Source organism: Oryza glaberrima, chromosome 11, assembly GCF_000147395.1.
Source record: "Oryza glaberrima chromosome 11, OglaRS2, whole genome shotgun sequence".
NCBI lineage: Eukaryota > Viridiplantae > Streptophyta > Magnoliopsida > Poales > Poaceae > Oryza > Oryza glaberrima.
The window spans coordinates 21,277,156-21,291,542 of record NC_068336.1 but is presented as its reverse complement, the minus strand read 5'-3'; the positions used below and the strand labels follow the sequence as shown (position 1 = coordinate 21,291,542).

Below are 14,387 nucleotides of genomic sequence, written 5' to 3'. Positions count from 1 at the left end.
AACCCATCCATAATTTTGGACTAATTCGCGAGACGAATCTATTGAGCCTAACTAATCCATGATTAGCCTATGTGATGCTACAGTAAATATTCTCTAATTATGGATTAATTAGGCTTAAAAAATTTGTCTCGTGAATTAGCTTTCATTTATGTAATTAGTTTTGTAAGTAGTCTATATTTAATACTCTAAATTAGTGTCTAAAGACAGGGACTAAAGTTAAGTCCATGGATCCAAACACCACCTTAGAGTACCAAACAAAACAAGATGTTCCAAGTTTCAAGGAGCAATTATGTTGCATGCAAAGCCAGAGAGGCGAAGAGATCCGTGAACCAGGTAACACGATTCTCCCCTTAATTTTGTTTGCAGATGAGCTCACTGCACGCACTGCGCACACAGGCACACAGCCAATGCAAACTTGCACCGAAACGGTGACCCATATGTGACCCGGCCGGTGCGCGTCACACGTCAAGAGACCGAGCCAACGACGCAATCAATTCCCCCCCGGTTTTGTACTGGATCCGGCGGATCTCCACTTCTCCGCTCCCCAACACAATCTTTGGCTCCCTTTTCCCAGAAAAGTTTTCGACAAGATAGCGTGCATCGTGTCAAGCCTTAACTGTAAACCTGTACTCAACCACTGCTACTACTACTCTGCTTGGCAGCAGGAGAACTGCTAGTGCTGCTAGTGTTACTGGTACCATTACCACTGTAACTATCCCAAGATTTACTCAGCCTCATCTTCTTCTTCCTCTACAAACTCCTCATGAGCTATAAGTATCCTCCTACCTGTGCTGTGTGTGTATCTTCCACATCTCAAAGACACAACGGTTTCTTTGAGAGGTTGTTGTCCTCTGGTTTTTGTACTGCGGTTTGTAAGGAGAATTGTAAGTAGCTAAGCTACACTAGTAGTAGTAGTTGTTGTGTTAGCTTGACAGACATGGGCCGGCTCTTCTTGTGCTTGGTTGTTGCATGGTGTTTGGTTGCTCTGCTGCTTGTTGCTCCGGTGCATGCACGTGTTGGTACGTAGGAGCTTCAGTTCCGAGCCTTTTCTTTTTCTGACTTGAAACTCGTTTCTTTCTTTCTTTCTTTCTTGTTTTACATACATGCATTTGGTTAATGCATTGCTGACATTTTCTTTGGACTGATCACTTTCAGGCTTGGCCGGTGAGTTTAGTGGTGACCAGAGGCCAGTCCCGGCGACATCTTTTGATCTCGTGACAGAGGTACATGTTTAATTAATTTTCACTTCAATCTCAATTATTTGCATTGCACCTCTGTTTACCGGATCGAGTTTGATTTTGTTTCATTAGTAGGAGTACTAGCTTGCATGCATTGCTAACATTTTGCTTGTATAACGTGTGCAAACTGGTTAGCCGAAGACGAAGCAGCCGGGCGGCGTGAAGAGCAGCCGTAGGCCGTCGTGGTCTTCTTGGTCGTCGACGGCGTTGAGATCGTCGCCGCCGCCGGGGAGAGGGGCGACCTCGGCCGCCGCGGCGGCGGAGCTCCGGTCGGTGCCGGCCGGGCCGGACCCGATGCACCACCACGGCAGCCCGAGGAAGCCGGAGCACGCGCGGAGCACCGGCGGCCGGCCATGACACCCCGCGCGCCGCCGCGTGTGCATTGCTCGGAATGAGGCGGCGGCCGGCGAACGGACAGTCGGTGCAAATCAAGAAGCCCCCACGGCGGCGTTTTGGTCTCCCTTCTGCGTCATGCTGCTGCTCCTGCATAGTGGAAGTAGTAGTACACTCTAGTACTAGGAGCACTCCTCTAGCTAGCCTTGCTCAAGTGTGCCGTACTGTTTTGGCCTCACCTGCTTTGCTTCCGTACATCTTGGCTGCAAGCTAGTAGAAAGGCATGTGCAGCTGGCCAGCGCCACATTGTTTTGGTCGAGCTCTGGTGGAGGGTGTACAAAACCAAAAACCGATTATCACGGTTCTCATATACGGATAATCTTTTTAATTATTGAAACCACATTATACCTTACGGTTAATGTGATAATCGCTAAATCGTGAGGTGGAGGTAATGGTTCAGTGTCTTTTGGGGATATGGTTAGCAAATAGATAATAAAAGGTGTGATTGGAAAAAGGAAAATGGATGAATGGCTAAATTAAATAAGATATGAAGGATGAATAGTTGGAATACAATACTACCTTTTGAAGGGTAGGAAATTTACCAAACAAAGCTTTTTGGTGTGATCGTGTCGAGGTAGGAGCACACGCTTGGTTGATAAGGCGAACGCTAAATTAATTGTTGTGGTTCTTATGTTCGAGGTAACGTGCACATACATGGTCATCCTGTAATTTCGTGCGCGCGTCATGTGCGGTGAGAATTTTTCTTATTTTTTGATTTTTTAACTTTCATATTTAAAAAATAAACCCTTCTTAAACTTTTGGCCGCATTGACTTGTCTGATATGATAAAATAACACTATCATGTAAAAATAACACTATCATGTAACCAGTAACGTGTTAAAATAAGCCTTGAAAAAAAATATGTTTGAAACTAAAAATTTTAAAAAGTTCAAAATAAATCGTGGGGTGACCAGCCGGTGCAAGCTCAAATTGATGCTACGGTGCTACAATACATAATTGGCCTATTCCACACAAATTTCAAAAAATTGTACTTATCAATAGTTTGTTCTAAAGCACTTTATAGGAAATTTTCCCGTAAGATACAAGTCCTTTTTACTTTATATATTTGTTCTTTGTATCAAAAGAGGCCTTAAATCGGTTGGTGCACGGATGTGTTTTGCTGATAGCAGTGTATAGCGCTATAGCGGTTTGCTGATTTGAGGTACTTCCTCAAAACACATGGTTTCACATTTTGCAGCGGGTTAACATGCAGAGGCCAACGGTAGATTCTTTCACGGTTCCTCAGTTTTGTCTTCCTTTTGTTTGGGATCCACGGAAAATCCGGTCCGTGGTAGTGGATAACACTGTTATTAATTAATTTAAAAACTGGTTAACTACCATCAGCATCAAAGGGCATTTGGTCTAGTGGTATGATTCTCGCTTTGGGTGCGAGAGGTCCCGAGTTCGATTCTCGGAATGCCCCAGTTTTCCACAAATTTTTGTTCAGAACTTTTGTGCAGTACTTGAATCTGAATTCTGAACACGATGAATGAACATTACTGATGCACCTATATATTTTTTTTGAAATATATTTTCTTCGATTTCTCATTTAAATTATTTGTTCAGAACTTCTGTGCGGTACTTGAATCTGTACACGATGAATGAACATTACAGATGCACCTATATGTTTCCTTTTGAAATATATTTTCTTCGATTTCTCATTTTGAGATATTTCCTTCTACTTGTTGAATCTCTGCAAAATCTATAACAATACAGAACGCACGAACAATACGGAAGTAGTACAAAGATGGTGAGATCAAGAGAGTGAGGAGATCTACTAGTAGCAGAGAAAGAACACAAAACCGTGTGTGCGCTTCAGTTTCAGTTTCAGAATCACAAGCCGCATACCTATGTCGCGAACGCGTCCGTCCGATCACGAGATGACGAACACCCTGAGCTCCCCTCTGTCCCCGCGGGTGATGCGGGTGTCGCCGTCGAGGTAGGTCACCTCGAACTCGCCGCTGCCGGTGTTGGACGGCGGCCGGAGGTTGTCCGGGATGCGGGGGACCTCCAGCGGCGGCAGCTGGGACAGGTTCCCCTTCGTCTTCACCGTCGTCTTGTCGAATGTGATCTTTATGCTCGAGGTGCCTAACAACAGTGACCATCAGAATTATTCAAAGTCGGAAGACAATTGTTGGTTGGCAAAAACTTTGCTTGCATTGTCAAGAAGCAAATGCCATACTAAGCAGATGCAAACCTGCAATTAAGCAGAAACTATGGAAATTATGTGGTCGACACAAATTGTTCAGGTTTACCTTATCAAGAACAGTAACAAGTGATATTATATTTGCATATATGAATATGATGGGGTTGCAAACTTGCAATTAAGCAGAAAATATGGAAGTTATGTGGTTCAAACAAATTGTTCAGGATTGCGTTATCATGAACAGTAATAAGCACACCAAACAGGTCGGGCCATTGGGTGTAGCTGTACTGGGACGAGGAGAAACAAGTAGGGGGAACAGTGACTCACCGATGATCTCAAACTTGTGAGCCAGCGTCGCCGTCAGCTCCACCGGCGGCAGCGGCCATGGCGCGCCGAGCTCGACATCGACGATGTTGTCGAAGTCCTTGCTGACAACATCGATCCTCTGAAACACCTGGTGACCAAACGCAAACAAGTTTCAGATTGATCTAGGCCCGAATTTCTCCAAAATCATTCAGGATCGATTTGTTTCTCTGACCTGCCCGAGGGTGATGGGGAGGAGGCGGCCGGTGGGCGGGCCGGGGCGGCTGCCGCCGAGCGTCCGCGACGAGAACGCGCTGCTGTACACCAGCCTCCACCGCCCCTGCAGCTTGTCCATATCCCTCTCCAGGTCGACGGGGCCGCCGCCCGCCGCCGCCTCGAGCTCCCGCGCCGCCGCGTCGGCGCGGTCAAGATCCTCCTGGCTCGCCGCGAGGCCGCGGTTCAGCCCGGACACCGCGCTCTGCGCCCAAAAATTAAGCCACAAAACTCAAACACACTGGGACCAATCAGGTAGCCATGGTGAGGCCTCAGAACACTGACCAGAAGCTTGACTTTGAGCGCAGCCACGGCGTCGTCGTCGGCGGCGGCGCCGGTGCCCGCCGCGTAGTCCACGCCCGACGGCGCCGCGGCCGTGGCGGAGATGGACAGCAGCCGCGCCTTCCTGACACCACCCGCCCACCACAGCTTCCCGCTCCTGCTTCCGGCGCGGCGAACCAGAGGACGAGCGCTGGTCGAGGCGCAGCAAGACGACGCCACCGCCGCCGCCATGGCCGCAGCCTAGCAGACACCCTTTCACCTACCTAGACAACTAGCTAAACCGGACAGCGCAAGCAAGCGAGCAGAGCAGCTCAGTCGTCGCCGCGTTCTTGCAGACTCGCGAGGTCGTCGTCGTCCTCACGGCTCGCTCGCAGGAGGCCACGCGAGATTTCCATGGAGTTCTTGAAGGGAGAAGAAGATAATCTCGGCGTCGTGGAAAATTTTTGTGGTCAGCGCCGAGGGAGTGGAGCAGGTTGGGACGCGTACTGGCGTGAGAGGCGATTACGTTTACGCCTTCGTAGTAGCGGTGGCAGATTCCATGGCCTTCTCGAATGTTCCCTCGCTATGGGCGTCTCGCTGCCATTCCACGTGGCCGAAACCGATTCGCAGGATGGGGTAAGGGGAAATCGTCATGGGGCCCACATTGTGGGCTCTATCCGAGCTGTACTTCTGGGCCGTATTGAGGCCCAAGTAGAATTCGTTTGGACTCTATCCTTTCCAGTTCATTCAATTTGAAGGAGAAGCTCGCGTTGCCGTTTGCGTTCACCTCCACGGCAAAAAAAAACCACGGCGAGGCCACGAGTTCGCGGAGAGGAAGCCGACGCAATCGAACTCCGGCGAAACTGTGGTCTCCGGCCGCCATGGACGGAAGAAACTCAGGTGAGGACTCATCCCCACCCCCCCTGCTCCCTCCCTCTCTGTCTCTGTCTCTGGTGTGCTTTGCTCGGAGTTCGCCGACGAAATGTATGCGTGAGTTTTTCTTTTGTGCGCGAGGTGTTCGATGAAATGCCTGACGAGAGATTGCCGGTTTCCTGCAGGAGACGCGCTGCCGCAGGAGCGGTGGAACGACATCCCGGCGGACATGCTGGGCCTCGTGCTCCGCGTCATCCCGTGCGCCGCTGACCGCGCCAGGGTGCGCTCTGTCTGCCGCTCGTGGCGCGCCGCCGCGGCCATCCAGCGGCCGCCCCCGCCACTCCCGGTGCTCGTGTTCTCCCGGTTCAGCTTCGCAAGCCTCTCCAGATTATCGCCCGCCATGGCGTTCACCAAACCCCGCCGCTTTTTTTTTCACAAGGACGTGACCATCCGCTGGGTGGGATCGTTCGACGAGTGGCTCGTCGGGACGAAACCCAGCAGGGAATGCAAGGATGCCGACAGCCATTGTTTCTTGCTGAATCTCATGTCCCGGAAGAAGATTCAACTACCGAGGCCATGTGCCTTGCATTTCTTCGATTACTTCTGCAAGACTCTCCCCATCGTCAACACCTCAGGTTGGGTCGACATTATTATCCATGACCGGGAGTACTCGATGTGCTTCAGAAAGGTGGTCTTATCTGCTTCACCTGCCTCTGACTCAATGTGCATCGTGGCTGCCATTTCTAGTCGCACCCTTGCTCTCTGGCACCCTGGGATGAGATCATGGTGCGTTTGCAGAAGCTTTGGCATCGATGGTTCAGCTGATATTGCCTTCTACCAGGGGAGGATCTACATGGCGATGGTCTCCACATACTTTCCACATATCCTGTCCATCCTGTTCTTTCAGCTTGAAGAGGTCAATGGCAGAGTTATGGTTTCGTATGTTGAGCAGTGTGTTACAGAGACGCTGCCCCCAGTCGAGGGTTGTGTAGTGAATGAATTCTACATTGTTGAATGGCGTGGGAAACTATTGCTGATCGTTATGTATGCTGAACATGTCTGGCTAGACACTGAGAAAATTGGGATATATGCTCTGGACTTCAGCACAAACCCTCACAGCTTGACTGAGATAAACAACTTGGATGGTGATTGTCTCTTCATTAGTTTGCGCAGCAGCAAGTCCTTTCCTGCTTGTCAGTATGATGGAGCCAAAGGTGATTTTGTCTACTTCGTTAGCGGCTATTGGCAACATGCTACTAGTGTCCATCATTCTTTTGATGTACTTGTGTACAATGTGAGAGATGCTACAACGACACGATTATCTGTTTCTGCACCTGAGGACAACTCTGGCCCGTTCACGAACAACCTCTTGTGGTTATTTCCTCCGAGATGAATGCTACTGAGAAGATCCAATCAGATCATATCATATCAATAGTATGACAGTGCTAATGTGGCCTCCGTTGACCGAAATGTAAACCAGTGATGGTGTTCTTTTCCTCTTCATGACTGAAATGTTCTGTTGTTGGTTGTTCTCAAATAACCCTGAGTACATGTCATAGATCTACTTTGATTGCAATATACTTATCATGCCCTGTTTGACACTGAAATTTTGTGTGTACTTTAACCCTGATGATTTCACTTTCAAAGTCTTGTTACACACATATTAAGGCTCAGAATTTGCAAGCAAACTAAGGATGACATAAGTCTTTCTTTCATGTGACCATGGAAGTGATAACTATTGATGACTATGGTACTACAGTTCATCCAAGAATGAATTATGCTGTATTGCTGTTATATTTTCCCTTTTGGGGATTGGATGCTTATAATTCCGATTGGCCTGTTTGTTTATTGTTGAGCTTAATGATCACAACAGAAGAAGTTCAGTTGACCGTTAATTGTTGGCGATTGGGTATGCTTGTTTCCACCTGCAAGGTATTGTTTTGCTACTTTGAACTAAGCTTGTTGTTTAGTGAGCACCTCAGTTTACACGTACCACCTGACTGCCAGGCTGAAGTGCTGATCATGCCTAAATTTGATTTGATCAAGTCTCTTTGATCCCTCAATTGGATATCTGTGATTTGGCAAATCATGATCTTTTTCAGTATGTCTTTTTCTGCTGAGTTAGTAATTTGGTTCAGTTCTTAAATTGTGTCAAACTTATAGATATACCCTGAAGGAACAACAGATAAAATTTACGACAAACTAGCCAATTGCACACCAATATAAATTCTTTTCAGGTTACAGAATTTGACAATTCATTTTATGAAGACAAGTACATGAAAAGGAGATGAAAAGAAAGCCCAAGTGAGAAAAAGGCTGAACATTTAGCCACCAGTAACATCCAATAATCTACATATCAAGCTCAAAGGTTGAGGCATCAAAGCTATCAGAGAGACCAGTGCCAGTCTTGAAGGTGATCTTCCCAGCAGATGACTCCTCAACATAGACTTCAACCACACTAAGCCACAACATCAGCTCCTTGGTCTTCACTCCTGTAATCTTCTTGAGCTTACCCTTTTCGACGAATGCTGTCACCTCGGTTGCGTAGGAGACGGTCTGCTTGATCTTCTTGAAGGTATGCTCCTTCTTCTTCCTATGGAGAATCCACATGAAACCATTTGCGCGGCTGTAGCCAAACTCCTCAATATCATCCAAGGGGAAGAGGCCCTTGGGAAGGCTGAGCTCCTGGAGCAGCTCAATGGACTTCTTCTTGCTAGCGGCATCGCCATTGATGACCTCCGCACCGACACGGTTGGTCTCGATGATTTGGGATGCCATCTAGCCTGTTGAGAAATGAGAATGGTCTGTTTGGAGCTTGTGAAGTTGTGATCACTAGCCTGAACTATGAAGCTATGTGTTTTCTGATGAGAAGTGTAGCAAGGATAGGAGATGTATATATAGGCCAGTGTGAAGGTGTCCTGAGTGATTGGGTTGAGACTAGAATCAGGGCACATATTTTGACTTGGTGTTGTACAATGCAGCTCTGGAGCTCTTCAGCATTGGCAGAATGGCTGGTTGGTCAATCCGGTCATTCCTGGACAGCTCTATTGATTTTGTTTTTTGTCATTGTTGGTCAATTTTGTGGTGTGCGGCTAACGGATTATTCTATGTAGTTGCAGTTCAGGGAAGTCAAAACAGGCATGCCTATGCAATACGTAAAGTTTATAGAAGTCCAACAATTAGGCTGATAATATAGGTGTTTAATAATAGGAAGCACTATCTATTTCCACAGTAAACATGTAAGATTGGAGTGAATGATGCTCCTTTGTAATACACTATTAGCACAGGGAGAATATATTTTTTGAAATGCGATGTTCCCATTCATGCTAAGCAAAATCAATACAATAAGGTTACTTTTATGTGTCCAATTTTCAGGTTGTAGCAAATTCAGGAGCAAAAGTGGAATATGCAGACTGACTGCGACCAGTTTCTCATTCAGATAACCGGAATTCTTGTGAGCAAAGAGGCTGTGTTTAGTTGGATCCAAAGTTTGAATTTTGGTTGAAATTTGAGATGATGTGACTGAAAAGTTGTGTGTGTATGACAGGTTGATGTGATGGAAAAGGACTGAAGTTTGAATCCAAACTTTGGATCTAAACACAGCCAGATAGTGACAGCCTGCACTTGAACAATCTGCCCAATATAATCTATTTTTTACAAAACCAAATGGCTATTCAAAATTCAAATGGTTAATTGAAGTTTTGAAAATTCAGAGCAGTGTTCCCATTTGTACAGAACTGATTCGCCAGATGAGGTGGGCCGTAATAAGGCTTAACCAGAACCTACTATCTCTGTAATCGACTTCTCGCTTTGGGATCCCCGGTAAAAAAATTTCACCCTATTATTTGAACACATGTATGGTTTATTAAATATAAATGAAAAAATAACAAATTATACATATTGCGTATAAATTACGAGACAAATCTTTTAAGCCTAATTGCTCCATGATCTAATAATATGGTGCTATGGTAAATATTTGCTAATGACGGATTAATTAGGCTTAATAAATTCGTCTCGCAGTTTACAGGCGAACTTTATAATTTATTTTGTTATTACTTATTAGTCTACATTTAATACTTCAAATGTGTATCCATATATTCGATGTTACACATCCCTAGCTCTCATATAGTAAAATTATACGGGGGGAGTATATATACGAAGAGCAGAGACAATTCGGCCCAAATCATTTTTTGTCTCTTGGAATCCGTTCCAATTCGCCTCACCACGACGAGTTCGTGAGGAAGAAACCGACGCATTCGAACTCCGGCGAACCTGCCGCTCTCCGGCCGCCATGGACGGAAGCATCTCAGGTGACCCCTCATCTGCAACTCCTCCCCCTCTCTCTCGCTCTCTGTGTGTGTGGGGGGCGCCGTGTGCTTGTTCGTGGTTCGTTCGAAATGTACGCGTGAGTTTTTTTTTTGTGCGCGAGGTGTTCGATGAAATGCCTCACAAAGAGATTGGTGGTGGTTGCTGTCCCTGCAGGCGATGCGCTGCTGCGGGGCCCGTGGAATGACCTCCCGGGGGACCTGCTTGGCCTTGTGCTCGGCCACATCCCGTGCGCCGCTGGCCGCGCCAGGGTGCGCTCCGTCTGCAGCTCGTGGCGCAACGCCGCGGCCATCCAGCGCCCGCCCCGGCCACTCCCCATGCTCGTGTTCTCCCGGTTCGGCTTCGTCAGCTTCTCCAGCTTCTCCTCCGTCATGGTGATCGCTGACGCTGAGTTCACACGCATTCCGCTGCACGAGGACGAGAGCCTCCGCTGGGTGGGTTCGTTCGACGAGTGGCTCGTGGGGACTCGACCTGGCAGCGTATGCAAGGATGCCCACAGCCATTGCTTCTTGGTGAACGCATTCTCCCGGGAGACGATCCAACTACCGAGGCCATCTGCCTTCCGATTATCCCATTACATCTGCAATACTCTCCCCATCGTCAACACCACAGGTTCGGTCGACATCATCATCCAAGAACATGAGTACTCGGTGTGCTTCAGAAAGGTGGTTTTATCTGGTTCACCTTCCTCTGGCTCAATGTGCACCGTGGCTGCCATATCTCAGTGCATCCTTGCTCTCTGGCACCCTGGGATGACATCATGGTGCGTTTGCAGAAGCTTTTGGTTCGATGGTTCAGCTGATATTGCCTTCTACCAGGGGAGGATCTACATGGCCATGGTCTCGACATACTTTCCACATATCCTGTCTATCATGTTCTTTCAGCTTGAAGAGGTCGATGGCAGAGTTATGGTTTCGTATGTTGAGCGGTGTGTTACACAGACGCTTCCCCCAGTCGAGGGTTGTGCAGTGAATGAGTTCCACATCGTTGAATGGCGTGGGAAACTATTGCTGATCGTTATGTATGCTGACCATGTCTGGGTAGAGAATCGGAAAATTGGGATATATGCTCTGGACTTCAGCACAAACCCTTACAGCTTGACTGAGATAAACAACTTGGATGGTGATTGTCTCTTCATTAGTTCGCGCAGCAGCAAGTCCTTTCCTGCTTGTCAGTATGATGGAGCCAAAGGTGATTTTGTTTACTTCGTTAGCAGCTTTCGGCAACAGACTATTGGTGTCCATCATTCTTTTGATATACTTGTGTTCAATGTGAGAGATGCTACAACGGCAGTATTCCCTGTTTTAGTACCTGGGGACAACTCTGACCCGTTCATGGATAACCTCTTGTGGTTATTTCCTCCGAAATGAATGCTACTGAGAAAATCTGATCAGATCATATGAAGAGTATGATAGCGCTAAGGTGTCCTCTGTTGACCGCGTTCATGTAAACCAGTGATGGTGCTCTTTTCCTTTTCATGATCGAAATGTTCTGCTGTTGGTTGTTCTTAACTACGCTGAATACATGTCACAGATCTACTTTGATTGCAACATACTTATCAGTGCCCTGTTTGCACAAGTTTTGGTGTACTTAATTTCACTTGCAAAGTTTTGATACACATATTATGACTCAGAAATTGCTAGCAAACTAAGGGTTGACTTAAGTCTTTCTTTCATGTAACCATGGAAGTGATGACTATGGTATTAGTTCATCCAAGAATGAATCATGCTGTCATAATTTTCCCTTTTGGGGATTGGATGCAACTATTCCGATTTCTTTCATCCAAGAATGAACTGGATTGGCATGTTTGTCTATTGTTGAGCTTAATGATCACAGCAGAAGAAGTTCAGTTGATTGTTAATTGTTTGCAATTGGGTATGCTTGTTTCGATAATAAGGTATTTGTTACTTTGAACTAAGCTTGTTGTTTAGTGAGCACCTCAGTTTACATGTACCATCTGCCTGCCTGGCTGAAGTGATGATCATACCTAAATTTGATTTGATCGAGTCTCTTTAATCCCTCAACTGGATATCTGTGATTTGGCAAATCATCATGCCAGCGGCATCGCCATTGATGACCTCCGCACCGGAACGGTGAGCCTGTTGAGAAATGATTAGAAATTTAGAATGGTGGTGGGAATGGTCTGGTTGGAACTATGAAGCTGTGATCACTAGTATGAAGTATGAATTATGAAGCTATTTGTTTTGTGATGAGAAGTGTAGCAAGGTGGAGAGCTATATATAGGCAAGTGGCAAGTGTCCTGAGTATCTAGGCTGAGACTAGAATAAGTTCCACATATTTTGACTTGCTCCACATACTTTTGCAGAATGGCTGGTTGGTCAATCTGGTTATGCCTGGACAACTCTATTGATTTTTTTTTCTTTTTATTATTGTTGATTTTATGGCGTGTGGCTAACGGATTGTGCTATGCAGGTGCATTTCAGAGAAGTCAAACACAGGCATGCCTATGTAGTATGTAAAGTTGGGTGTGTGTCCAGCAATTAAGTTGATAATACAGGAGTAGTGTTTAGTAACAGAAATCTCTGTTTCTACAGGAAAAGATTGAAGTGGGCGATGCTCCATTGTAACAATAACATACTATGAGCACAGGGGAATAGAAAACTTTAAATGTATTCCCAGTCATGTTAAGGCCATACGGTAAGAATATGGTTTTGTGTCCTACTTTCAGGCTGGTCTAAATTCAGGTTTTGTGACCCACTTCAGGGCTTAACTGCTACACCACCACCGCGATCAGTTTCTTGTTCAGATAATTACATCTCCTGTGAACAAGATAGTGGCTGCTTGTACTTGAAGAACTTGGGCACCATTTTCTGCTTAATGCAGAGCAGTGTTGCCGTTTTTAAGGGCCCCTGCTGCACAAATGTTCAATAAAGTCTGCAGTTTTTATCTCAGACAAAAAGGTTCCAAGATTTCAGAGTACTGCAGGATTCCTTGGGATCATGATGGCATGCTTCCTTTATATAAAGATATTTCATTTTTGTTTTGTGTAACGTATATACAGTCATGATGTTCCCTTATAATATATTGATGCACAATCTTTTTGCGCATTCGCAAAAAAATAGTCATGATGTGTTAATTTGGATTTTTACTCTATATTTTGGCGGTATCTTGAATACAGGTTTTACGTTGTCACAATGATCAAGTATTGTTTCAAGGGCGCTTAAGCAAATGGAGAGTTGGAGACTGCAGTAGAAAACAGAAATCAACCTGGTTATTGATGGTACATATTTTTAAGAGGAAAATGATCACTCAGCAGTCAGCATAATCCTTATATTTCAAAAAGAAAACACTGAAATTTCGTGTCCAGATGTACAGCAACACTTATTTATAAATCCAATATCACATATTCTCCGTGCGAAATACAGTTACATACCGTATGAAAAAAGAAAATTAACAGAGAAAATGAAGATAAATTCCCTCGGATGTTCAGTTCTTCAGTTTACATTCCTTTTGTTTTTTAGATAATGTTTACTTTGCAATTTACATTCCTTGCTCGAAAGCCAAAGCATCGAAGCTATCGGAGAGGCCAGTGCCAGTCTTGAAGGTGATCTTCCCAGCAGATGACTCCTCAACATAGACCTCAACCACACTGAGCCAAAGCATCAGCTCCTTGGTCTTGACACCAGCAATCTTCTTCAGCTTCCCCTTTTCGACGAACGCCGTCACCTCGGTGGCGTAGGAGACGGTCTGCTTGATCTTCTTGAAGGTATGTTCCTTCTTCTTGCTATGAAGAATCCACATGAAACCGTTTGCACGGTTGTAGCCGAACTCCTCGATGTCGTCCAAGGGGAAGAGGCCCTTGGGAAGGCCTAGCTCCTGGAGCAGCTCAATGGACTTCTTCTTGCCAGCGGCATCGCCATTGATGATCTCGGCACCAGCACGGTTGGTCTCAATGATTTGGGATGCCATCTAGCCTGTTGAGAAATAGGAATGGCTTGTTTGGAGCTTGTGAAGTTGTGATCACTGGTATGAGCTATGAAGCTATGTGTTTTGGGATGAGAAGTGTAGCAATGAGGAGTGCTATATATAAGCCAGTTTGAAGTCTCCTGAGTGCACATATTTTGACTTGGCTTGTACAATGCAGGCATGCAGGGCTGGAGCTCAGCATGCCTTGGTAGACCAGACCAGACCAGGCTAAGCATTGGCAGATTGACTTGTTGGTCAATCTGGTCATGCCTGGACAGCTCTATTGATTTTATTTTTCACTGGCCTGTCATGTGGCTAACGGATTGTGCTATGCATTTGCAGTTCAGATAAGTCAAAGTATACATGCAAATGTAGCATGTAATCTTGGTAGATTGTTCATCAGTAAAGTTGATAATTAATGTTTAGTAGCAGGAGAACACTTTCTATAGGAAACTTGTAAGATTAGAGTGAACGATGCCCCATTATAATATTTTAGCACAGGACAATAGAGATCTCCAAATGCAATGTTCCAAGTCATGCTAACAAAATCAATGCAGTAAAACTACTGTTCTGTACCCTACTTTCAGGTTGTTCCAAATTCAGGAGCAACCGGAATATGTTCACATCATGGCTTAACTGCTGTATCAA

The 14,387-nt window shown here is 45.8% G+C and overlaps 6 protein-coding genes and 1 non-coding gene across 7 annotated transcripts; 4 read left to right on the top strand and 3 right to left on the bottom strand.

Moving 5' to 3' along the window:
- The first annotated feature begins 824 nt into the window (after positions 1-824).
- On the top strand, positions 825-2,320 carry LOC127753786 (protein FLORAL ORGAN NUMBER2). Its single transcript, XM_052279211.1, has 3 exons — positions 825-1,019; positions 1,156-1,223; positions 1,374-2,320. The coding sequence occupies exons 1-3, from the start codon at positions 938-940 to the stop codon at positions 1,593-1,595; spliced, it is 372 nt and encodes a 123-aa protein (XP_052135171.1). The 5' UTR covers positions 825-937; the 3' UTR covers positions 1,596-2,320.
- Positions 2,321-2,981: 661 nt separating this feature from the next.
- On the top strand, positions 2,982-3,053 carry TRNAP-UGG (transfer RNA proline (anticodon UGG)). The gene has a single exon. It is a non-coding gene; the product is annotated as a tRNA-Pro (tRNA).
- Positions 3,054-3,212: 159 nt separating this feature from the next.
- On the bottom strand, positions 3,213-5,109 carry LOC127753784 (plastid-lipid-associated protein 6, chloroplastic). The gene is made up of 4 exons (XM_052279210.1): positions 4,638-5,109; positions 4,315-4,557; positions 4,104-4,230; positions 3,213-3,718 (listed from the first exon to the last, which is right to left on the bottom strand). Exons 1-4 carry the CDS (start codon positions 4,863-4,865, stop codon positions 3,504-3,506), a joined length of 813 nt encoding a protein of 270 aa, XP_052135170.1. The 5' UTR covers positions 4,866-5,109; the 3' UTR covers positions 3,213-3,503.
- A 301-nt stretch (positions 5,110-5,410) lies between these two features.
- On the top strand, positions 5,411-7,111 carry LOC127755142 (uncharacterized). Its single transcript, XM_052280784.1, has 2 exons — positions 5,411-5,513; positions 5,672-7,111. The coding sequence occupies exons 1-2, from the start codon at positions 5,495-5,497 to the stop codon at positions 6,877-6,879; spliced, it is 1,227 nt and encodes a 408-aa protein (XP_052136744.1). The 5' UTR covers positions 5,411-5,494; the 3' UTR covers positions 6,880-7,111.
- Positions 7,112-7,644: 533 nt separating this feature from the next.
- On the bottom strand, positions 7,645-8,330 carry LOC127755411 (uncharacterized). The gene has a single exon (XM_052281085.1). The coding sequence runs from the start codon at positions 8,262-8,264 to the stop codon at positions 7,836-7,838; it is 429 nt and encodes a 142-aa protein (XP_052137045.1). The 5' UTR covers positions 8,265-8,330; the 3' UTR covers positions 7,645-7,835.
- A 1,361-nt stretch (positions 8,331-9,691) lies between these two features.
- On the top strand, positions 9,692-11,593 carry LOC127755243 (uncharacterized). The gene is made up of 2 exons (XM_052280902.1): positions 9,692-9,796; positions 9,969-11,593. Exons 1-2 carry the CDS (start codon positions 9,778-9,780, stop codon positions 11,180-11,182), a joined length of 1,233 nt encoding a protein of 410 aa, XP_052136862.1. The 5' UTR covers positions 9,692-9,777; the 3' UTR covers positions 11,183-11,593.
- A 1,550-nt stretch (positions 11,594-13,143) lies between these two features.
- LOC127755415 (uncharacterized) lies at positions 13,144-13,809 on the bottom strand. Its single transcript, XM_052281090.1, has one exon. It carries the CDS (start codon positions 13,740-13,742, stop codon positions 13,314-13,316), a length of 429 nt encoding a protein of 142 aa, XP_052137050.1. The 5' UTR covers positions 13,743-13,809; the 3' UTR covers positions 13,144-13,313.
- Positions 13,810-14,387: the final 578 nt, after the last annotated feature.